This window comes from Pan troglodytes, chromosome 22 (assembly GCF_028858775.2).
Source record: "Pan troglodytes isolate AG18354 chromosome 22, NHGRI_mPanTro3-v2.0_pri, whole genome shotgun sequence".
Lineage (NCBI taxonomy): Eukaryota > Metazoa > Chordata > Mammalia > Primates > Hominidae > Pan > Pan troglodytes.
Genome location: NC_072420.2, coordinates 37,842,414 through 37,867,951, shown reverse-complemented (window position 1 = coordinate 37,867,951; position 25,538 = coordinate 37,842,414). Strand labels below are relative to the sequence as shown.

Below are 25,538 nucleotides of genomic sequence, written 5' to 3'. Positions count from 1 at the left end.
CCTGCCTGGCCCACATGGTGAAACCCCTTCTCTACTAAAAATACAAAAATTAGCCAGGCATGGTGGTGCAAGCCTGTAATCCCAGCTACTCGGGAGGCTGACGCATGACAATCACCTGAACCTGGGAGGCAGAGGTTGTAGTGAGCAGAGATTGCACCACTGCACTCCAGCCTGTGTGACACAGCAAGACTCTGTCTCAAAAAAAAAAAAAAAAAATCCTAAATTAACTTTGTGTAAAATGTGGCAAAATCTCTAAAAGTAGGCACAAATTAAACAACTTCTGATCTTTAATTGGCAGCCTTAGTATAAAATAATGGTTGTAAAAATTTCAACCCACTTACTCATACAGAGTTGAACATTTTTGTTTTGGGTTCATGTCCCATAGCTTCTTATTGCGGACAACATATTCGTTACTGTGTTGGTCATAGAGAGCTTCAAATTCTTCTACATCTTGCCGAAGATGGTCAGGCACTGCAAATGGGCCTGCAGAATCTGAATTTCGATTGCTGGTAAATAACAACAAAAAACACCCAATTTTGTGGATGATAGACATCTGGTTTATTATTTAACCAGAAGAATGTCAAAACACCCAATTTTGTGGATGATAGACATCTGGTTTATTATTTAACCAGAAGAATGTCTAATTGAAATAAACACAATAATGGCAATATATTACTCAGCTCTATGTTGCAAAAAAATAGCACCAGGGAACTTAGTGTAGAAAAGTTACCCTTCCACAGTTATAGGTGAGAAATATCATATCTGACAATCTAAGTAAGCACTTTCAATTATTTAGTCTTGCTCCAAAGAGCAAAATTCTTAAAACTCCGTTTTTAAAAAAGTGCATTAATTATAACTTGTTAAATGACTGAAAGACAAATGAAGATTGTATTATAACTGCTATAAATTAAGTTAAAGTGAGACTGAGACTGGTAAATGGTATTAATAAAAGGTTTTTTTTAAGCCAGGTGTGGTGGCTCACGCCTGTAATCCCAGCACTTTGGGAGGCCAAGGCAGGCAGATCACTTGAGGTCAGGAGTTCGAGATCAGCCTGATCAACATGGAGAAACCCCGTCCCTAATAAAAATACAAAATTAGCCAGGCGTCGTGGCGCATGGCTGTAATCCCAGCTACTCAGGAGGCTAAGGCAGGAGAATTGCTTGAACCCAGGAAGTGGAGGTTGCAGTGAGCTGAGATCACGCCATTGCGCTCCAGCCTGGGCAACAAGAGCGAAACTCCATCTAAACAAAAGTTTTTTTTAAATGTAAGATGTTAGCACTCTAAAAAGATGTAGTAGTTTGAGTGGGGACTCTAAAACCAGGCTGCATGACTTAAATCCCAGCTCTGCTATTTATAAGCTTTGTGTTCTTGGGCAAGTCGCTCTGCACTGTGCCTCAGAGTTTCCTTATCTGTACATTGGACAGAATATAATAGCACTTACCTCCTAGGCGGGATAAGTGGATTGAAAGAGTTTATGTATGTAAACCCCCAAAACAATGTCTGATACATAAGAATTAATCTCAGTAAAGGCTATGCTATGGTCTGAATGTTTGTGTTTCTGCAAAACTCTTATGTTGAAACCTAATCACCAATGTGATGGTGTTAGGATGTGGATTCTTTGGGAGGTAATTAGGCTCTGCCCCCATGAATGGACTTAGTGCCCTTATAAAAGAGGCCCCAGAGAGTTGCCTTGTCCCTTCCACCATGAGAAAACACAGCAAGAAGGCACCATCTATGAACCAGAAAGCAGGCCCTCACCAAATACTGAATCTGCCAGTACCTTGATCTTGGACTTCCCAGCCTCCAGAACTGTGAGAAATAAATTTCTGTGTGTTAAGCCTCCCAGTTTATGGTATATTGTTATAGCAGCCCAAACTGACTAAGACAGGCTATTATTTTAACTTAAAACAATTACCCTACTTCAGGAATCCATGAAAATGACCACGTAAATTTTTAACTGTTCTGATAGCTCCTTTAAGAAATGTGAAAAAAAAAACCATGTTGTACATTTTTGGTTCATAAAGGAATATGATATAAAAAGGTTACTGCTACTCACTAGTTTTATTTCTTAAATATTTGTTTATTGAAGACTCAGTTTTGACAACCAGATGGCATTGAAAATCACTAATATATAAGGTGAAAACATAACATCATATACAGCTCCCAAAACAGCTTCCTCTCTTACAGCAAAAATGCTAGTAAGTATTAACAGGACATTCTCTTTATTGACTATTTTAAAGAATAATTTCTAGACATTTTTCTATGATTTTCCCACAGAGCCTTGCATATGGTAGGTTCTCAATATGTACTTAGTGAATGAATGTCACCAGTGTCGTGACTTTAACACAGTTTGAATGAATTCTTAATGCCTTCTAGCCACGCTATATAAATGTAATCAAGATGGAATTACATCAGGTTGTCAGATGCACAGCTTTAGAAAGGAAAGTTAGGGAAATAAAACACAAGTTTATATATATTAAATTAACACAACTTATTAAGTAAAGACATTTGAGTTAAAATGAAGCAAAAATTTAAAAATTATACTTACCTATGGTCTTCACTTGAAGTGATGATCTCATTATTTGGAGTTACTGAAGTTGTTCCAGACCCAACTAACATAGGCTGGTTTAAAAGACAGAAAAATGACAATGATTTTCTACCTTAAAATTCCATTAAAGAAAAAAAATCATTAAAATTGATGAATGCTTATATAAACACACATACAAATTGCTAATATATAAGATCTATCCAAATTTTCTTATAAACAGGAACACGTAGTAATAAAAGTTTCAACAGCCAAGAATAAGCTCAAATTAACATTTAGGATAGTTTCCAATGCTCCAAAAAAATTTAAATGTTACTCAGTTTAAACTCCCCTTTTATCTAAACTAAATACATAGTCAAAGATAAAAATAAAAGTTGTATTGGAACTCCTTAACTGTTCTCATGCTTTGAAGATTTGCTACTCTCTCTCACTCCATCCCCCTTTCTGCTCCCCACATACACACAAGAGCCATGAAGAACCCACCAAAGACTTAAAAATTGCGCCCTACTCTGGCACAGTGGCTCACACCTATAAGGCCAAAGTAGGCAGATGGCTTGAACCCAGGAGTTCTAGAACAGCCTGGGCAATATAGCAAAACCCCATCTCTCCAAAAAATACAAAAAATTAGCTGGGCATGGTGGCATGCGCCTGTCATTCCGGCTACTCGGGAGACTGAGGTGGGAAGATCACTTGAGCCTGGGAGTTTCAGGCTGCAGTGAGCCATCATTGTACCACTGCTCTCCAGCCTGGGCGAGAGAAGGAGACCCTGTCTCAAAAATAAAAATAAAAATGCCCTACTTATCTAATGGGCTTGGAGGAGAGCCTTTGGTGAGAGGAAGGAAGGGATTCTATCAATCCTGGGACTGTCATAATGATTAGTATTCATCATTTTTAGTTTAAATATGTTATCTATTTTTTGAGACTTATTTATTTTTTGGGACATTACGACAATTTTTTTTTTTTACTCAGAAATACCTAAAAAAAAAAAAGACAATAAAGAATACAAGTGTCAAGACTTGCTATTATATAATATGAACCTGGAATTTCTTCAAAATGTAGAAGACTGCCAAAACATCTTTAAGTCCTAGAAAGTCTTTCTCTACGAATGTTTCAAAATATCCCAAGAATTGCTCAATTCTAATGTATATGTCCAACTAACTATTTTGGAGAGTTTAGACAAGAATTAATACAGAAAATACTCCATACCTTTGAATCCTTTGGCTTCTTTTTCTTGCTTTTGTTTTTCACCTTGGTTGAACTAAACTAAAAAATGGGGGGAAAAATCAGTGAACACTCAAATAACAGCATTATGAAGCTCAACATAAAGAAACCATATGAGTTTTTACAGACTAGCCGTAAGTTAAATGTACATAAAATGTTTAACAAAAATAACACTACAGTGTATCAGCCCAAGTGCTACGATTTATAATAGAAAACAAACAAAATTTAATAATACCTAATGTTATAACTAAAATTAAGTTGTTCCAACATTTTTATCTTATTTTCCACAGGGTTGGACTGTTATTTCAAGTAATTAATCAGACTTTAAAGTAATTCCAGTTAGATGCCATAATAGTATTTTTATTATTAATATATTTCTTTTACTAAGCCAAACTAGACATTCTGCACCTGACCAGACACTGGGGCACAAATAGTGAATAAAGAAGCCTTCAGCTCCTTATGGAGTATTTCAGCTGTGTTTTCCTGCTTAGCCGGGCAATATTTGATGGAGCAGATTAAGACAAAATTTCATATAGACAGATGATTTGCTCCTGAAAATCAGTAAACAGGCATTTTTCTCTTTGAAAACTGCCACAATGCTGTGCTTTTCTCTATTTACTCACTTTCCTAAACTGAAGAATTTCTAAAGAATGAATAAAAGGCAACTGCAAACTACTAAGGAAGACAACTTTGGAACTGTTTTAACTTAAACGTAATTTAGAGCCACTCAAAACAAAGTCCCTTTGTTTTCCTTCTAGAGCAGAACATTAGAAGTTTAGTTATTAAAGACAACTTTTCATTTTTATGCCAGGAGATGAAGAACTCTTCCTTTTTTAATTAGAATATTAATGTTTATCAGCTCTGAAACTTTATAGAAATTGTCTAATTTAAGCCTCATAGTTTGCTGATTATTGCTCCAATTCCGAGAGGAAAACTGGCAGTGACTTTCTAATGAAATAGTACGTACTACCCAGACGTCCTTTTAATGTGGTTCTTGAATGCTGGCTGTGATGTCAATAAACACTGGCCTGGGTCCCCTTCTCATCCTTGGTTTAACATAGATTAGAACGTAAGATTTCAAGTGATCAAGTAACTTACCGGTGCTTCACCACTATCTTGTTTCCTTAACACCGTACAGCGGCTGTCTGTAGGAATATACAGATGGTTTTGTGAGAAAACTAAATATTTACATTTCCATATAGTACACTAAAGCCTTAAAATAACTCCTCATACTACTGGCATAGGCCATGTTCTATTCCTTATTTGGCTTTGACACAAGTGTGGTTTAGAAACCAAGGGCAAAATGGCTGACTAAACGGGAAACCAACTACAAAGAACCATAAAACTTCAATCTGATTCAGCATAATGTTGAGTGCCTTCTAGGTACCATCTATGCTAGTCCTGGGAATAGAGATGCACAAGACAGTCCCTACCATTGATGAACTCCTGTTCTACTGCCAGAAAGACAAACAGACAAACTCCTGTAACCCAGCGTGCTAAGGACCACGTGAAACACAAGGCAACAAAGCTCACGAAGGACTCAAGTCTGAAGTCTGCACAGGAGAGGCCCACAGGAGGGGCAAGGAAGACTCTGAGGAAGAGGGGACATTTAAGTTACTCTTGAAATGAACAAGCAAAGGGGTGGGGCATGGCTGGGGGAACTACGTGAGTAAAGACAGGAGGCAGGAAAGCACAAGGCAGGTTTGGGCACAGTCAGAAGTGGGGTGTGTGCTCAGAGAGAGAGGATGATGATGAACCCAGACCCCAGATGATGTGAACTTAATCTGTAAGTAAAACTAAACAAATGTTTCCCAAATTGAATAGTTAACAGAATGTTAGACAGATGTTCTAGAAGAGTCACTAGCTGCAATATAAGAGGAAAACGGAAAAGTGGGAGATTCTAGAGGCATGGAGTCCAGTTTGGAGGCTACTATAGTGGTCTAACTGTGGAAAGACAACTAAGGTCTTGGCCTCAGGAAGTGGGGTGGACAGCAAAGGACAGATCAAGGACAAAGCTCATTTGGATTGATGACAAACAAGTTATACTCTTAATACTGAAAAGAAAGAATTGAGACTAATTACAGAGTTTCCTGTTTAAATACTAGATATACAATATTATTGACTGAGATAAATTGAGGAAAAACAGATCTCTGAAGATGTGATAGGTGGGTTCAGTCATACTGCTTTAAGGGGCTATTTGGCTGTCTCACAGAAATACCCTAGGGGATCATGCATGAAGAGGTCAGGGAAAAAGTCGGGGCTCTCAATTATCAAAGCACTCATGACATTGTCAAACACTCTGATCTACAAGATCAGTAGATTTTGAAAAGTTTTAAGAAATATAACTATTCTTTTAAATGAAGAGATAAAACTGAAAATGTTTGGGGTGAAGGTGGAAGGCAGAGCTACTGGACTTGAGAATCCACTGGGATTGCCAATAATTTGGTTAGTGGCTTCTGACCTCATGACTAGAAACAGAGAAACAGTGGCAGCTGGAAGTGCTGTGTATTATATGTAGAGAACACAAGTTAAAGGACAAGTGTACGCTGAGAGGGAATTGTGTCCTTTTTAGTTGTCTTGTTTTGTGATCCAAACATGCATCAGGTTTTGTAAGCTCAGTCCCGGGACAGCATTTTATTACCAGCAGCAGCAAACTGATGGCAATAAATTCAGGCTATCAAGTAGCATGTCACCTTCAGTCATGAAGCAGTATCCTTAAAAGATAAAGCCATCTGTATTTGAGTGTGCTCTTTTCTAAGAACTTTTGTTGTCAAAAGTAAGCTTTCCACTCCTTATATGCATTGGAACTTTATCATCTGTGACACCATCATACAAGGCCAGACCTTTTAATGCACCCTTTAAAACAAACAGCATGACATTTAAAAGTCTAACTCCTAACAACACATAAAGGAGACTTCTGATTCTGAGGGACTTGGGGATTATCATAATATGTTCATATAGTATGAAAGGTAAGAAATTATCATTTAGAATCTAGGAATATTATAATTTTTAAGTAAAACAGGACCACACAAGTCACTGCCTCCAAATCATCTCATTTTAATGTGAGGAAATTAAGATCTAAGAGAAAAGAAGGAATTAGCTGCTAGCTAGCTAGTTAGTTCAAGCTGGACTCCATGCCATTACCCAAATAGGGTCCCCAATTCCAAATAAGCCCTGACACCCAGCTTTCTAATTCCACTTTCACGTTCACAGCCCATCTGAGACTCTACCCCTGCACCACAGCTTTCCTCTCTCCCAGGGAGAAAGAAAGTGTTGGGTCCTTCCTTTGATGCCCTTGGCACTTTCTCTGGCCCTCCCGTATTGAGTTTACTACCATGTTACTGTTATTAGTGCATGCTTCTTATTCTCTTTTCTAGAACACAAGGTCCTCAAGGGCAGAGACAAGTGTAAGCATTTCTGAATTCCTTCTCAACACCCATCACTGGGCCCACAGGGTTTTTAATGAACCAAACTAAGGAAGAAGCTGTGCCACAACCTACTTTTCCTGACCCCCAGTTCTAGGCTCTTCCCATTAAAACATCCTAGAATGCTATCCATTCTAGATTCTGCAAACATCACCTACTTCTGCAGACCAATGTTTTCTAAAATGCTATAAATCAAACCACTTACTAATAGATTCTGTCAATGTAACATGCAATCTTTCCCATGATGCTGTGAAAATATCTAAGACGGGAAGAACATTGTGTATTGTTAGCATAACATACCTACATTTGAGTATCTCTTTAACTGATAAAGTAAAAAAGCTTCATGATATAAAAAAATTGCTACTATTAATCACTAACTTCCCCACATAAACTGATGGTACCATAATAATTTTCACTATTTTCTTTGTTATATATTTAAACAAGCTAGGTCCTTCACAGATTTTTTCCCCCTTAAGATTAAATGTAATATGTCTAAACTCAGTCCACATACCCATTATATCAAAGAATTCATCTAAAGCACTATGCAATGCTGGGAACTTGTCTCTGTGTTCTTCTAGTAGCCATATTAAACAACGGGCTTCCTTCAATGATGCTGGCTCAGAGAAATAATCAAGTTGCTTTCCTTCTATAGAGTCTAGTTTGTGACCATATTTCTCATTCCAGAGGAAAGTCATGATACTAAAATCAAGCAGTTTAAGAGATGCTCCATAACGAGAAAAGAAAGTTCCTGTGGCATCTAAGCCTGTAATAAAAACAAAACCCAAATCGGAAGAGGAGGGAAATTATTTACTGTAAAATCACATTTAGTTTCACATCTCTGAAAGCAGCTGACTATAGTTTGCTTATATTCTCAGCAAAAACATTTAAATAGTTGAGAACAGATTCGTTCAAGCTATTAGGCATTTTAGAAACACCATTTAACATTGTTAGGCTAATTATAATAATTCTTGTCTATTAGATTTGAATAATGTGGGCCAAAGCCTTCTACTATCATAGTTACCTCTATTAGACCTAGGAGATGAAAGTATAGCATTAAATTCCTTTAAAAATATAACAATGAGGCCAGGTATGGTGGCTTAGGCCTGTAACCCCAGCACTTTGGGAGGACAAGGCTGGAAGATCACTTGAGGCCAGGAGTTCAATACCAGCCCTGGCAACATAGCAAGACCCCATCTTTACAAAAAAAAAAAAAACAAACAGTTAGCCAGGCATGGTGGCAAATGCCTGTAGTCCCAGCTACTTGGGAGGCTGAGGTGGGGGGACTGCTTGAGCCCAGGACTTCAAGGCTACAGTGAGCTATGACGGCGCTACTGCACTCCAGCCTGGGTGATGGGGCAAGACCCTATCTCTAAAAAAAAAAAACCCAAACAATGTTTTCACTAATTCATAAAGACTTTCATTCCAATTAGTATAAACTAGCAAGATTTTATGTTTCTTTATATGGATTCCATAGTAATAAAACATCAACAATATGCAAAATCTTCCCAAATGTGTCTAAAAGAGGAAATGGGTAAACCCATTCCCCAACACCTAAAATAACATTCCTTATTCCCCAAAATGTGGGTCCTCACCCTTCTCTACAAAAATCAAGGTGGTCAGTATGCCTACTTTTATTCTCCACTCTCCAAATTAGAAAACAGGGTGACTACAATATCATACAGACTCCTACTGAAATGACGGTGAAGCCCCACTCCTGATGAACAGCCAGCAAAAAGGAGCTCTGTCCAATTTCTCCATCATGCCTCTAATATAAAACGGTCGCTTCTTCCGAGGGCCTTAGTCAACAAATGAAGTCAACAAATGAAGCAGAGATTGCTCAGAGTCAAAATTACCCTAGACTGCTTGCTTCTGGATTAAAGAGTTAGCTTGCAGAGGTCATGTTGCAGGAAAATTAGGATCTTTAAACACCAGAATAAGGGACCATGTAGAATACTCACACAATAAAAGATTTATGAGAGCCCAATGAAAAAATAGCACATTCCCGTTCCCTGTCCACGTCAGAGCTTGTGCTCAGTGAGGGGAATGCAGGCAGGCAGTGTTCACTATTGAAATGTTAAATTTATCTCACTAGTGCTCTATTATTTCTCTCTCTCCCTCCCTCCTTTCCTCTCTCTTTTCCTCCCTTCATCTTTTGCTGAACATAAAAACTGACCTCTCTTATGTTAAATATGTGCATGATGTAAGTCCACCCAATAGTCGTTTTATGAGAAGTAAAATTCCAGGAAATGAAAACTGCTTTACTTACTATTTAAGTAAGTGTGCATTTTACTTCAGGACTGTAGTAACAGCCTTACTAATTAACATGCTTGAACTCATTTCACAACTTTAAATAAAAATTGCTACTTTAAATAGTATACATATATCCTTATTAAAATGATACCCTTAATCTACAGAATAAACATGGTTTATATCGGCCGGGCGCGGTGGCTCACGCCTGTAATCCCAGCACTTCAGGAGGCCGAGGCGGGCGGATCACGAGGTCAGGAGATCAAGACCATCCTGGCTAACACGGTGAAACCCCGTCTCTACTAAAAATACAAAAAATTAGCCGGGCGTGGTGGCAGGCACCTGTAGTACCAGCTGTTCGGGAGGCTGAGGCAGGAGAATGGCGTGAACCTGGGAGGCGGAGCTTGCAGTGAGCCGAGATCGCGCCACTGCACTCCAGCCTGGGCAACAGAGCAAGACTCTGTCTCAAAAAAAAAAAAACAAAAAAAAAAACACATGGTTTATATCAAAAGACATGTTCACCCTTTCCTGCCAGTGAGCTGGAGGGCTCAAGTGCTGCATTTACCTGAATGAACAGTGGCTGGCAGTCTTGACCGTGTAGCATAACCCAGGCAAACCTATTTCTCCAGTCCTGAGTATCTCCTAAAGCATGTTAAAGCAAGCAATAACTTTATAATTTGCTTACTTGATACTCACTAGTGACAATCTTGTCACTTAAAAATAACTTTCCGGGATCACAAATCCATGAGGATCTATGTTCAAAGCAGGCATGTTCAGCTGTCTAACTATGCCAGGCTTGCTGCCATCTTACATTGTCTCTTCTGGCAGAAACTGACCAATATCTTCTCTGAAACCCTAGAATTCTAATAGCCCCACGTTTCTAAACATTCAGACAGGTGGGGACGGCTGGCAGAGGCTTAGCAGGCCCCACCCTGTGGTCTGCTGCTAAAGGCCCTGCCTTTTTCCTGTGGCGTCCTTTAGCCTCTTATCTAATAGCTGCCGACTGAATAAACTATTGTGCTAGGCCAGCTGCTATCCAGTCACCAAGATAAATAGTGCCCTGGTAGGTGCCCAAAGCATCCCTACCTCGTGTTACACAACAACTGTATCTGCAGCTGCCTTCTGCAGTCCTGCATGGCTTTAGGCAAAGTGCCTGCTTTAGGGGAGGGCAGGGCGCTTGCTCACTCTTCCCTTCTCCCAGCCAAGTTACTAAAGTCAGAACACACAGTACAGAGTTATATAATCCTGTGATTTACCACAGCTCAGTCCAACCCTAGGATATGTTCCTCTTAATCTCTAGATACAGATTTGCCTTAGGTAACCCTGAGCAATTAGTCTCATCCACTCTTGCCTCTAAATTTTTCTTCAAAGAATCTGAATTATAGATTTGTCTTCTCAACACAGCTCCTGAGCAGGGGGCAGACTCCAGGATGTGTTATTTACCATGGTTGTGCCTAGTATTCACACATCTACACATTTACAAATAGTTTAGTCTAATATAGGTCTGGATTTCTTTACTGACTGGTCTTTCCTTAGACTGCACCTTTTGAAGAAGTATACTGTAACCTATCTATAAAATAACCTAAAAATTGTGGTGTGCGTGTGTGTGTAATAGTTTTTCTGTTTTTTAAAGGCCTTCATATATTTAGTTCTTTTTTAAAAAAATTCTTTTAGAGACAGGTCTTGCAACATTGCCAGGTTGGTCTCAAATTCCTGAGATTAAGCAATCATCCTGCCTCCGCCTCCCAAGTAGCTGGGACTGGAAAAGTATTCTTAACCATACAAATTTATAGTCCTGCATTTAAAGTTATAAATTATATGACAGGAAAATGAAAATGACTCAGAGACCTACACTTCCTCTTCCTATTAAAGTATATTTCTCTGGAATATAAAGGGACATACCAAAGCTATTAAGTTTTTGGATCCAGGCGGCTAATTTGGGCTCCACTTCTTTAAGCTCACTCAAAACATGCAGAAATATTCTTGTCTTTACTCTGTTATTTTCTTGAATCAAGTGACGAATAACATAGTCCACTGCTTCACTTAGAAAATTTCTGCTAGAAAAACAGGTTGTATAGTCTTCTGTGCTCAAAACTTTCCAAGAAAGCAATTCTTTGAGAAGCGTGGCTGTATTCTGTATGCCGGATTTAATCTTGTCAGCATACTGCTTTATACACTGTAGAATTCTGTCATCAAGGAACTGAAAACACTGAACATTGTCTACAGTTTCTAAGGATAAATAACAATGGTTAAAGTGATAAATAGGACTAATTCACAATTATATAAACTTAGAAATAATGTAAAATTACATAATATAAAATATGATTCAGGTTGATTATACTGTTTTACTAAACTCAAGAAACTTTAATTAGAAATATAAACATTTAACAATACTTTTGAAAAGACATGAAAGTGCACGCTAAAATAAACATACCAAAAGTAAGCATTTTACGCCCTTCATTTTGAACCATTCATGTAGTAGCATTTAAAACTTAGTTCCTCTAGGCCAGGTGTGGTGGCTCATGCCTGTAATCCCAGCACTTTGGGAGGCCGAGGAGGGTGGATCAGGAGATCGAGACCATCCTGGCTAACACGGTGAAACCCCATCTCTACTAAAAATACAAAAAATTAGCTGGGCATGGTGGCGGGCACCTGTAGTCCCAGCTACTGGGGAGGCTGAGGCAGGAGAATGGCGTGAACCCGGGAGGCGGAGCTTGCAGTGAGCCGAGATCGCGCCACTGCACCCCAGCCTGGGCAACAGAGTGAGACTCCGTCTCAAAAAAAAAAAAAAAAAAAAAAACAACTTAGTTCCCCTAAAATATGGCCACTTCCTTCAACAATCCTAACCCAGCCTCATCAACTACCTTAACTTTATATACAATAAATATGTTTAGTCATTAAGCACAGAAAGTTAAAATACAATCTCTGAAAGGTTTTTCAGTGGGAATACAATCTCTGAAAGGTTTTTCAGTGCTCTTTACACCAACCCAATTCTGTCTTCGAGTAACAGAAGACAGTGATAGTATTAAATTACTAACTGAAATCTTTATTTCAATTCAATAATGATGAATATAAGGCCCAAAAGATGCTTATATTTATACATTTAAATGAGAGTATATTATTCTTATCATGCCTTTGGCTTCTGCATACCTTTCTGCTCTTCATTTTTGGGTCGATTACTTTCTCTTAAGTCCTCCTCCATTCTTTCTTGTGCCAACTTTTTTGCTTCTTTTTTTTGGATCTTTCTCTTCAATTTTTTGTCTTCTTTCAGTCTTAGTTTCTCTAGGCTGATAAACATTTACAATTAGTGACAACTCAATGAACTGTTTTCCTTTGACTATCGTAGAAACCATCTTCCAAGCAATATATTAGAAGTTTTCCTTTTTTAATCAGAGCCCGGCCTACATCTTCCATTCAATGTAAGAAACTGTCAGTATTGTCAAAATAAGGGTACTTGTTTCATGAAAACAAAAACCTCAATGATTAGGTGATATCTAAGGATGCAGTCTACAGATTGTATAGATGTCACTTTCATGTATCTAAGTTACTTCATAGGGTAAGCAGAAATAGTACAAATTACTCTGCAAAATAATTCATGTAAACTCTCATTTCTAAGAAAGGTCCCACAGTAAAATATAGTTTTCACGTCTCAATAATAACCCACAACACTATAATATGGTTGAGCTGGTTACAATGAATTCTCTCCAACAAATAATTCTGTTCATCTTTTCTTTTGCTTTTTCTTGGTCACAAATGATAAAAAAAATCACTTCTTAGAAAGAAAAACAAGAAGCAGGACCAAAAAGAAAAGAAAAAAGAATCTGAATTATTTGATCTAAACAAAAAGCTATAGAGAAGTAATAATTTAGACAGTACATTGAGTATTTCAGGGTAAAAAATAGTCATAGGTTCAAAATGTTTACTGAAGAGAGATAAAAAGAAAAATACGCTTCTGGAATTAAAGTTTCAACAACTGAGAGCAAACTGTATAGTTTTTATATAAATGCCAAATCTATTAATCAAACATGTAATTTCACAGCATCAAATGTTGTAATTTTAATTGTAAATTCAACCACTAGATAAATAATTCTGAATCAAGTTTTTAGTATTTAATCATTCTAGGCTAGTTCTCTTTAAGTTTTAATTTTCCATAAAAATCATTTCAAAAAACACTTATTTGGATATATGTATACACAGCCAATTTTTAAAAAGGCATAATTTAGAAATCTGCATTTAATAGAATTATATTCTAAGAGACATCATCAAACCACTGATTGATTGTTAAAAATCTTACCTAGAACATTTCTGTTTCAGAATAGGTCTTGGAGGAACCTTTTCTTTTATGACCTTGTGTTCAAACTTTAAATAAAACAAAGACATCCAAAATTTGTCTCATACTCCCATGACATAAAACACAAAACCACAAGTAACAAGTATTTCAGAAGCACACATAATGTTCAGTTTGATAGAGAACAGTGATGATGTTCTGACCCAGACAAAAGCCCAGAAAACTTTAGCAAAATAATTTACTGAAGAGAAACAAGAGGGTAGACACACTTGAGGAAAAAGTTTTTAAAAAATTAAGAGTAAGCAGATGATCTAATAAAGTGTAAATATTATTACAACTACCCACTCTTGCCACTCCCATGTCATGAAGTTAAAGGTAATCCCTCAAGACACTCTTCCCCCTCCCTAAAAACCTGCACACCCACTACTGCCCAAAAGTTTACCGGGATTAAGAAAATGAAGTTATGAAAAACAGTAAAAACAGTAAAACTAAGATATAAAAGGCCTCCTTTTCCTATTAAGAAATAAAAGAATATAAGAATGCTTTCATTACAATGAAGCATTCTCACATCCAAGTATTTCCTATATTTTCTTAAATGAAGTAATTGTTTCTTTCCTGGAAAAGATCCAAATTACATGATATCTACAAATTCAAATCATGTTTCAAAAGGTGTAAACATTTTGGTTATCTATCTAACAAGGTTTCCCCTTTATTACTTACTTCACATTTAACTTGACCACCACTGCTGAAGATGATAATCTTAGAAATGACACCTTCACAGTCAGGGGTAAGACATATTCCTTGTAGAAAATCCTATTTGATTAAAAAAAAAAACAAGAAAAATGTTATGTCTAGGGGGGGATAAATCTATACACGTATACTATTTTTACCACTAGGAACAGTCAAAATACGGACTAAAACCATCTTCAGGGAAGTGGTGAAAATCCTTACTCACTGCCATGCGAATTTTAAGGCTTCCGTGTAGGAAAAATATACTTTCAGGTGTGGGTCTGACCATGTGACTTGTTTTCATCAATGCAAAGTGACCAGACATGACATACACATGTCTAGGCAAAAGGTTTAACAAACACTTCATAGACTGGACATTGTTCTTTTTCCTCTGACACAGGAAGATGTTCCAGAAAAGGGTCACTCTTCAACTTAGATTGAGAAACAAGGAATAGAGCCACACAAAATAAAGCTGCTACAGCCCAGTCCCAGCCAACAACTGCAGAACTGCAGGACAAGTCATGCAAGCAAAAAACAAACTTCTCTGATATATGCCACAAGATATTTGGGTTGTATCACTTCAGCATATCCTAGGGAAAGCTGACTAATTTACAGAGCGTATTTAAAATGATGGGAATAGTTAAGACCACTAAAAGAGGGTATATCACTAGAGAAACTCAATTTAGGTAAGACAAAGACATAGCAGAAGTGACTCAAAGGTGACAGTTATTTACTCATATCATTATATTGTTAATTAATTATGTGAAAATGTACAAAATGTGAGAATTTATTTCTACCAAACTTTAATAATTGCTATTGTTAACAGATGCCTAGTACAACTGCCTCATTCTTTCCCCAATAAGAACAGTGGTCTGCATAAGCCTAAGAAGTGTAGGAAAAGGTCCATAGTGTCTATAGATCAGAAACAAATTCTATGAATACAAATAAGATTGTAATACTATGACTTCCCTCAAAGTATGTCTACTTAATGGTAATTAACATCATTATCTTGGTAATAAGAAAATCCCTGGAGAGAAATGGCAGTTTAAAATTGAAGTTGATCCTTCTTCCCAACATTAAAAAAATTGTTTTGAGTTGACTTCTTAGTACAAATTACCTCATCAAATTTTGGTTTTGAAATCTCTAATTCCACATCAAAACTTTCAAGTGGGGCCTGGTGCAGTGGCTCATGCCTATAATCCCAGCACTTTGGGAGGCTGAAGTAGGATCACTTGGGTCAAGGAGTCTGAGGCTGCAGTGAGCTATGACTGCACCACTGCACTCTAGCCTGGGCAACACAGTGAGATCCGTCTCTTTAAAAAAACAAAGCCTCTATGGTTAATGCCTTTATGATTGTCCAAATAAAAACAAATTTGATTTTCTACTTTATTATTAAAGTTATAATTTAAAACTTTCTAATTATGTGCAGAATGTTCAGGAAGGAATTCTTGGGGGAAAAAATTGACATACAATAAGTATACTGAAAAATTCAGACAATCCTGTTATGCTTTACCTTGTCAATTTTATCATTAAAGGTTGTAGTTTTTAACTTCTTCCAGCAATTCATGTGAAATTCTATTTTACAGTACTGGCAACAGCTGATGCGTATAAAACCCTAGGGTTACAAAAAATTTTTTAATTAACGTTTTAAAGATGTCTCTGCACACTCACTCACTACAACATACATAAAGACAGAGAGAGCTTGACTAACATATTTATTTCCACAGCATAAAGTTGCATTATTCTTCAAAATATATCAAATATTTTATAAACATTATTTCATCTGATTTACTAACCAGGGACATTGGAACAGCAGGACAAGGGCAGCTACTAGCTTCTTGAATAAACCAGTATAACTCAATTAAGTGCCAGACTTATCTCAAATTTAGGTCTCTAACAGCTAATTCAATGATCACAATGACCTTTAGATTTGGGACTCAAATTTTATGAGAGATCAGAATTGCAACAAATCAGAGGTAACAATCTCACTGTGTTTCCTATCCTCCTAAGGTAGCTTGAAGAGGAAAAAGAATGAGCCAGCCTGCCTTCTCAGGTCACTACCCGAGCCCAGAGCATTTATACATCAGTGGCTCTGGTTCCCATGTGAGATGATGTAGACCTAAAAAAGTCCAGGAAGGCTGGGCGTGGTGGTTCATACCTGTAATCCCAGCACTTTGGGAGGCTGAGGGGGTGGATCACGAAGTCAAGAGATCGAGACTATCCTGGCCAATATGGTGAAACCCTGTCTCTACTAAAAATGCAAAAATTAGCTGGGCGTGCTGGGACACGCCTGTAATCCCAGCTACTTGGGAGGCTGAGGCAGGAGAATTGCTTGAACCCAGGAGGCGGAGGTTTCAGTGAGCCAAGATCGTGCCACTGCACTCCAGCCTGGGTGACAGAGTGAGACTTATCTCAAAAAAAAAAAAAAAATCCTGGGAAAGGGGTGGACGACTGCTAACTAGCCAGAGAACTTGGGTGCCTCCAATTACAGATTGTTTTGAGCCCATCTTAAGGAATGATTTTGCAAGTTAATGTCCCACTGTACACTCATTATTTACCTTAAAGTCTGGATCAGTTATGTATATCTGGATCTTAGAATATCCATGGCACTTCTGATAGCAACAAATGGCATCTGGCACTGGAGGGAACTTGCATTCTTCAACAAATTTCTCTAACAGCATCTAAAACAAAATAAACAAAAATGATACCATTACAATACTAATCTGTCAATAAAAATGCTTGTGATTTCAATAACCTCTTGCCATCAAAATATTTTCAGCATAAGAATGACTAAATTTTTTCACCAACAAACTACATACAACTTTTAAAGTTTTTCCTTTTAAAAGGAAGGCTGATAAGAGACATAAGAGAGATTTAAAAAGAGGACTGAACAAAATTTTTTTTCAGAATTTCAAAAGAATCAAAATTTTGCCGTTACAATCATCAAATCGCATTTTACAATTTACAGCTCTCAGAAATCTCCCATAAGCATTAAGAGGAAGTCAAGTAAGGCAGAATAACCCTTAGGGTAATCCTGAGGACTTTATCAGGCTCCTCTTGCCCAACATCACCTCATCCAGAATCCTAACACTCCCATTATCTTCCTCCTTGCAGCTCTGCCACTGTTGTTTGTGGACTACCTGGAGAATTATTCCACTGCTAATGAAGCCCCCAAGAGACTCATGTCATGCTTCCAGTGCTGGCTTTTTGTTATCAATAGCTCCTATGCCTCTATCCCAATCTTGTATGAAGAGAGGTAAATCCAAGAATCCCTGTGTTTTATTTTTTATAATAGCTTTGTTGAGACATAATTAACACACTATACAACTCAAATAAAGTGTACAGTTCAGTGTTTTTAGCATATTCACAGGATGTACTGACATCACCACAATCTAAATTTAGAACATTTTCAAAAAGAAACTCCATACGCATTAGCAGTCCCTCCTCATTTTCCCCTAACCTTCCAGGCCCAGCAATCACTGGTCTAGTTTCTGTCACTATATACAGATTTGCTTATCCTGGAGATTTCATACGAATGGACTCACACAAGCCCTTTGTGTTTGGCTTCTTTTACTTAGCATAATGTTTCCAAGGTCCATCCATGCTGCAGCATGTTATCAGTACTCTTTTTTTTTTGAGACAGCGTCTCACTCTGTCACTCAGGCTGGAGTACAGTGGCACGATCTCAGCTCACTGCAACCTCTGCCTCCTGGGCTCAACTGACCCTTCTGCCTCAGCCTCCTGAGTAGCTGGGACTACAGGCATGTGCCACTATGTTTGGCTAATTTTTGTATTGATGGGTTTCGCCATGTTGCCCAGGCTGGTCTTGAACTCCTGAGCTCAAGCAATCCTCCTGCCTTGGCCTCCCAAAGTGGTAGGATTACAGGCGTAAGCCACCATGACTGGCCATTTGTTTTTGAGGCAGACTCTCACTCTGTTGCCCAGGCTGCACTGCAGTGGCACAATCAAGGCTCACTGCAGCCTCAACCTCCCAGGTTCCAATACTTACGTACCTATTTATCAGCTCACGAATACTTGGGCTATTTCCCATTTTGGGCTATTATGACTAATGCTGCTATGAACATTCATGTACAAGTTTTTGTGAGAACATGTTTTCCTTTCTCTGTACACACCTAGGAGTGAAACTGCTGGATCATATGGTATGCTACAGTTTAAATGTTTGACCCTCCAAACCACATGTTGAAATCTGATCCCCGGTGTTGGAGGTGAGGCACAGTGGGAGGTGTTTGAGTCATGGCGACGAATCTCTCATGAACAGATTAATTCCCTCCCTGGGGTGAGTGAGTTCTCACTCCATTAGTTCCCTAAAGAGTTGGTTGTTAAAAAGAGCCTGGCACTTCCCTGTCTCTCACTACATGATCTCTACAGACAGGCTCTCCTACGCCTTCTGACATGAGTAGGAGCTATTGAAGGCCTTCACCAGCAGATGCTGACACCATGCTTCTTATACAGCCTGCAAAACCATAAGCCAACTTTTCTTCATAAATCACCAGTCTCAGGTACTTCTTTATAGCAACACAAATGGACTGAGACATGGTAACTCTACGTTTAACTGTTTGAGGAACTGCCAGACTATTTTCCAAAGCAGCTGCATCATTATACATTACCACCAGCAGTGTCTGAATGTTCCCATTTTTCTACACCCTTGCCAATATTTATTGTCTACCCACATCCTAATGAGTGTGAAGTGGTATCTCACTGTGGTTTTGATTTGTGTTTCTCTGATAGCTAATGATGCTGAATGTCTTTTCATGTGCTAATTTTGGCCATTTGTATATCTTCGTTGCAGAAATGTCTATTCAGATCCTTTGACTACTTCTTAAATTAGATTATTTGTCTTTTTATTATTGAGTTGTAAAAGTTGACTTCTGTGATTTTAAAAGCTTCAGCCAAAATCAAGTTCTGAGTACATGTGAGAGTTCACTACAAGTAAAAGCTTATCTCAGTCATTTCACACGTAAGTCTTTCTAGAACAAGCAAAGCATCTTTATGCTTCTGGATATGAGACTAAATTCATATTTTTCTGAATCTTCAAGTACCATCTCAGTAACTGTGGTAACTTTATGATGAAACAACAATACTATACCTTCCTCTAAGTACAACCAAGTCCAGCATAGTGCATGATCATGCATACTCAGAAGTCAGAATGCCTGGACTCAAGTTCCAGGACAACAATTTGCTTGCTGTTTCACCTTGAGTGCATCATTTCACCTCTCTAAACTTAACCTTCCTCATCTGTAAAATGGGAATGATCACAGTGCCCCCCTGCACGGGGCTGCTATAAGGATTAAGCATAATGATAAATGAAGGTACACACTGGCACACAGAAAACATTCAATAAATGTCAAAGATTCTCATTAGACAGTAGAGGGGAAATGCATGTAAGGGAGGTGGGGATGGAATGCTCCTACCTCTCCGCCTCCTGATACCTGAGTCAGTCAATGCAGATAAGCACTCACAGTAAGAAACACTCTACAAAAATAAATGGTTACCTTTATTTTTTGTGGCTGAGACTCTTCAATAATCACATTACTCGTGGGCCAAGTTAACACTCCAGGAAGACGATAAATCAAGGTTCTTGCTTTCTCAAAGTGATTGAGAGCTTCTAGAAATCTAAAGTCATAATTATGAAAAAGGCATTAAAGATGTAAAATGGTATTTTCATTCCCTTCAAAAGTCACCAAAGATCTCAAGCTTACTGGGACGAATACATTTGATGAATCACTGAACAGCAATATTCAATGTAACCTAAATTTTCTTTAAAAAAACAAAGTCACTATTGCTGTTTGCTATAAAAGTAATACACATTAAACAACTCGTCTTGGACACTGGCTTTATTGTGGCAGGTGTACACTTTTTTGTTTGTTTTTTGTTTATATATATATATTTTTAATTATACTTTAAGTTCTAGGGTACATGTGCACAACGTGCAGGTTTGTTACATAGGTATACATGTGCCATGTTGCTGTGCTGCACCCATTAACTGGTCGTTTACCTTAGGTATATCTCCTAATGCTATCCCTCTCCCCTCCCCCAACCTCACAACAGGCCCCGGTGTGTGATGTTCCCCTTCCTGTGTCCAAGTGTTCTCATTGTTCAATTCCCACCTATGAGTGAGAACATGCGGTGTTTGGTTTTTTGTCCTTGCAATAGTTTGCTGAGAACGATGGTTTCCAGCTTCATCCATGTCCCTACAAAGGACATGAACTCATCCTCTTTTATGGCTGCATAGTATTCCATGGTGTATATGTGCCACATTTTCTTAATCCAGTCTATCATTGTTGGACATTTGGGTTGGTTCCAAGTCTTTGCTATTGTGAATAGTGCCGCAATAAACATATGTGTGCATGTGTCTTTATAGCAGCATGATTTATAATCCTTTGGGTATATACCCAGTAATGGGATGGCTGGGTCAAATGGTATTTCTAGTTTGAGATCCCTGAGGAATCGCCACACTGACTTCCACAATGGTTGAACTAGTTTACAGTCCCACCAACAGTGTAAAAGTGTTCCTATTTCTCCACATCCTCTCCAGCACCTGTTGTTTCTTGACTTTTTAATGATCGCCATTCTAACTGGTGTGAGATGCTATCTCATTGTGATTTTGATTTGCATTTCTCTGATGGCCAGTGATGATGAGCATTTTTTTCAGGTGTCTGTTGGCTGCATAAATGTCTTCTTTTGAGAAGTGTCTGTTCATATCCTTCACCCATCTGTTGATGCGGTTGTTTTTTTCTTGTAAATTTGTTTGAGTTCATTGTAGATTCTGGATATTAGCCCTTCGTCAGATGAGTAGATTGCAAAAATTTTCTCCCATTCTGTAGGTTGCCTGTTCACTCTGATGGTAGTTTCTTTTGCTGTGCAGAAGCTCTTTAGTTTAATTAGATCCCATTTGTCAATTTTGGCTTTTGTTGCCATTGCTTTTGGTGTTTTAGACATGAAGTCCTTACCCATGCCTATGTCCTGAATGGTAATGCCTAGGTTTTCTTCTAGGGTTTTTATGGTTTTAGGTCAAACATTGAAGTCTTTAATCCATCTTGAATTAATTTTTGTATAAGGTGCAAGGAAGGGATCCAGTTTCAGCTTTCTACATATGGCTAGCCAGTTTTCCCAGCACCATTTGTTGAATAGGGAATCCTTTGCCTATTTCTTGTTTTTGTCAGGTTTGTCAAAGATCAGATAGTTGTAGATGTGTGGTATTATTTCTGAGGGCTCTGTTCTGTTCCATTGGTCTATATCTCTGTTTTGGTACCAGTACCATGCTGTTTTCGTTACTGCAGCCTTGTAGTATAGTTTGAAGTCAGGTAGCGTGATGCCTCCAGCTTTATTCTTTTGGCTTAGGATTGACTTGGCAATGCGGGCTCTTTTTTGGTTCCATATGAACTTTAAAGTAGTTTTTTCCAATTCTGTGAAGAAAGTCATTGGTAGCTTGATGGGGATGGCATTGAATCTATAAATTACCTTGGCAATATGGCCATTTTCATGATATTGATTCTTCCTATCCATGAGCATGGAATGTTCTTCCATTTGTTTGTATCCTCTTTTATTTCACTGAGCAGTGGTTTGTAGTTCTCCCTGAAGAGGTCCTTCACATCCCTTGTAAGTTGTATTCCTACGTATTCTCTTTGAAGCAATTGTGAATGGGAGTTCACTCATGATTTGGCTCTCTGTCTGTCTGTTACTGGTGTATAAGAATGCTTGTGATTTTTGCACATTGATTTTGTATCCTGGGACTTTGCTGAAGTTGCTTATCAGCTTAAGAAGATTTTGGGCTGAGACGATGGGGTTTTCTAGGTATACAATCATGTCATCTGCAAACAGGGACAATTTGACTTCCTCTTTTCCTAATTGAATACCCTTTCTTTCTTTCCCCTGCCTGATTGCCCTGGCCAGAACTTCCAACACTATGTTGAATAGGAGTGGTGAGAGAGGGCATCCCTGTCTTGTGCCAGTTTTCAAAGGAAATGCTTCCAGTTTTCATCCATTCAGTATGATACTGGCTGTGGGTTTGTCATAAACAGCTTTTATTATTTTGAGATATGTCCCATCAATACCTAATTTATTGAGAGTTTTTAGCATGAAGGGCTGTTGAATTTTGTCAAAGGCCTTCTCTGCATCTATTGAAATAATCATGCGGTTTTTGTCTTTGGTTCTGTTTACATGCTGGATTACATTTATTGATTTGTGTATGTTGAACCAGCCTTGCATCCCAGGGATGAAGCCCACTTGATCATGGTGGATAAGCTTTTTGATGTGCTGCTGGATTCGGTTTGCCAGTATTTTATTAAGGATTTTTGCATGGATGTTCATCAGGGATATTGTCTAAAATTCTCTTTTTTTGTTGTGTCTCTGTGTTATTGCTGTTTTTGAGATGGAGTCTCACTCTGTCGCCCAGGCTGGAGTACAGTGGCGCAATCTCAGCTCACTGCAACCTCCGCCTCCTGGGTTCAAGTGATTCTTTCTGCCTCAGCCTCCTGAGTAGCTGGAACTACAGGCAGGCACCACCACACCCAGCTAATTTTTGTATTTTTAGTAGAGACAGGGTTTCAACATATTGGTCAGGCTGGTCTCAAACTCCTGACCTCAAGTGATTCACCCACTGGCCTCCCAAAGTGCTGGGATTCCAGGTGTGCGCCACTGTGCCTGGCCAAAAAAAACTCTTTAATTTAAAAAAATCTATAAAGGAGGTTCCAGGCACATTCTAAGACGGCAGGGGGCGGGGGGATTCCCCAAAATCTCATAAAATTTCCCCTAACAAGTTAAATGAAGATTTAAAGACAGTTAGAAATTATAAATAATATTCAATCAGTCAACAATTATTTCTTTATAATCTAACATACCTACCTCTATATTGGGTACAAGTGGCAGAAACAGATTTTCTTTTTTTAAAGCTCAAGACATAATCCCGTCCCCTCAGGGACATACTGACATTCAGGGAGACAAGACTAAGAGACATGAGGCATTTAGAGAACAGCTTCAATATTAAACTGCAAGTAAGGATTACAACTACAATAGAGTTCAGAGGACAGACTTTTATATTCCTAACTCACTCATGATGTCTTTGAACACATATATACCTCTTATTTAAAACCATCTTCATACAGATTTTTAAAAAATAATTAAATCAAAAAAATTAAACAATCAGATTTTAAAAACATTAGTTTATATCAATTCACTCACTATCTATAGATGATTATACACTAGACTATTAAATCTTTAACGTCAAATTACTATATTGTTGACTTATTAGATTTAAAATCAGGAAGTACCAAGAACTGCAATGACTGGCCTTGCTTTAACAATTAATATTGATAGTGAAATTTCAGGTCCTCAAAGTAAATCACAATTATGATAGTGTGCTACAGAGGAGATATCAAAATAATTCTAGAAAATGGATCATTATCACATTGGATTTTAAATGAGTTACTAGCCTAGAGCTTAAAGTAGTGTCATTTCTACTAACCTGTTTTTTTTCAAATATACTTTTCCAATTCCACAGTAGGCCAAGCAATCAAGGCCCTCACTGGGGTAGTGTTCAATAATCCTCTTAAACTGGTTTTCGGCTTCAGATAATTCCTTGAATAGCAGTGAAAACAATGATCACTTACATACAAAGAGAAATACTGAAATAAATTTTATCTAAAGGTTGATTTTTTTATAATATTAAAATAACAACTGCATATCCCCAAATTCCTGTGGCAAAATTATACCTCTGTGTTTCACTTTCTTAGGAATTATATAAATTTCTGATCATATGGATAGTCAGAGACACAACCAAACCAATCCTGCTGAACATATCAGACAATCAACCTATAAGCATTTACTAGTACGCACTAAGGGCCTGGCGTGTGCTGGCTAATACTAAAAAGAGTCAAATCGTGTTTTTGTTTTTGTTTTTTAAAAAAGGCTAATTATGGTGTAAACACACCATAACATAGATCCTATTAAGTGCTAATCCCTTGGAAGGAATGCCATTCCAATGACGTTGTCACAGTCTTTTGTGGCACAAGACGGATGAAAGCTCTGTCTTAAAAACAGCCCATTAGTAAACACTTAACATAGCTTAGAGTACATTCTTTTTTGAATATTCTCAACAGTGAAAAACCACTAAGTTGAATGAATTTTGTTTTTGGAAAACATCCAAAAGATACATAGTTCTAAGAAATACTGGTAACCCTGCTGTGAGTGAAAAAAAGAAATGTCACTACAAAATGGAGCTTTGAGGCCAGTTCCAAAGGAGGCATTCTAAAAAGGTTTGAAGCAAGGGCTGTCCTCTGATGAAATTCTTTTAAACATGTAAGTTCTACTATAACACATTTTTTTTTCTAAATCAGTCTCGCTATTTTACATTAAATCACAAATGTAATAAATGATTTCTTCAATTCTAATAAGGTAAAATATGGTATTTATTATTATTCTGTCAGGAATAAAATGAAAATCATGAAGTTCTGTCTCCAACTGTCTCTTGGAAAATAGAATTAGAGAGCATTCATGGGAGACATTATTAATCTGTGACACTGAGATCAAGGAAAATGAATCTTGGGCACTGTCAACTTCTGGGACAGAACAGAACGTAAAAGACTACTTAGATCCTCACTAGGTGGCAAGTTAAGAGGTAAACCTTCATCTAGACAGGGAAAAATAGAGACCAAATTATATATTATACTTGAGGTAATTCTAGAGCATTTCAACGTTTATAGCAAACTCAAAACCTCAGAAAGCAAAGTTATAATGCCAAACAGTATAGGTAGGTAAACATTCCAGGAGAGCCAGGCAGGAGCATGACTAATGGAAATCCTGGGAGCTCATGTCTATACACTGACTACATGCAGTTATAGGAAGCCTGCAATCTAGAAATAACACAATACCCAAGTACTTTCTACGTACAAATAAGAGATACTAACATTATCATTGTTACCTTTGTTTTTCTAGGAAAACAGCATAACACAAAACCTCCCCAGGTCCATTCCCTCCTGGCCATCACTAAAGGCAGCCATTATCTTAAATTTTATATAAACATAATCCATATTTTTTCACTTTTTTACAAGATGCACAGAATTCA

The 25,538-nt window shown here is 37.8% G+C and overlaps 1 protein-coding gene across 23 annotated transcripts in view; it reads right to left on the bottom strand.

Moving 5' to 3' along the window:
• TTC3 (tetratricopeptide repeat domain 3) overlaps nt 1-25,538 on the bottom strand; it is a 129,820-nt gene that overhangs the window by 38,064 nt on the left and 66,218 nt on the right. For 17 of the 23 annotated variants that reach the window (XM_024352459.2, XM_063803664.1, XM_063803668.1 and 14 more), the window contains 13 exons: nt 23,940-24,052; nt 19,969-20,089; nt 17,014-17,136; nt 15,969-16,070; nt 14,447-14,539; nt 13,733-13,797; nt 12,589-12,725; nt 11,341-11,667; nt 7,703-7,954; nt 4,865-4,911; nt 3,752-3,808; nt 2,549-2,622; nt 342-506 (listed from right to left, as the gene is read on the bottom strand). In XM_024352459.2, coding sequence (XP_024208227.2) covers nt 342-506; nt 2,549-2,622; nt 3,752-3,808; nt 4,865-4,911; nt 7,703-7,954; nt 11,341-11,667; nt 12,589-12,725; nt 13,733-13,797; nt 14,447-14,539; nt 15,969-16,070; nt 17,014-17,136; nt 19,969-20,089; nt 23,940-24,052 — 1,676 coding nt within the window. The remainder of the gene's footprint in view (nt 1-341; nt 507-2,548; nt 2,623-3,751; nt 3,809-4,864; nt 4,912-7,702; nt 7,955-11,340; nt 11,668-12,588; nt 12,726-13,732; nt 13,798-14,446; nt 14,540-15,968; nt 16,071-17,013; nt 17,137-19,968; nt 20,090-23,939; nt 24,053-25,538) is intronic. The other 6 variants (XM_063803671.1, XM_063803669.1, XM_063803670.1 and 3 more) reach the window with 2 other exon arrangements.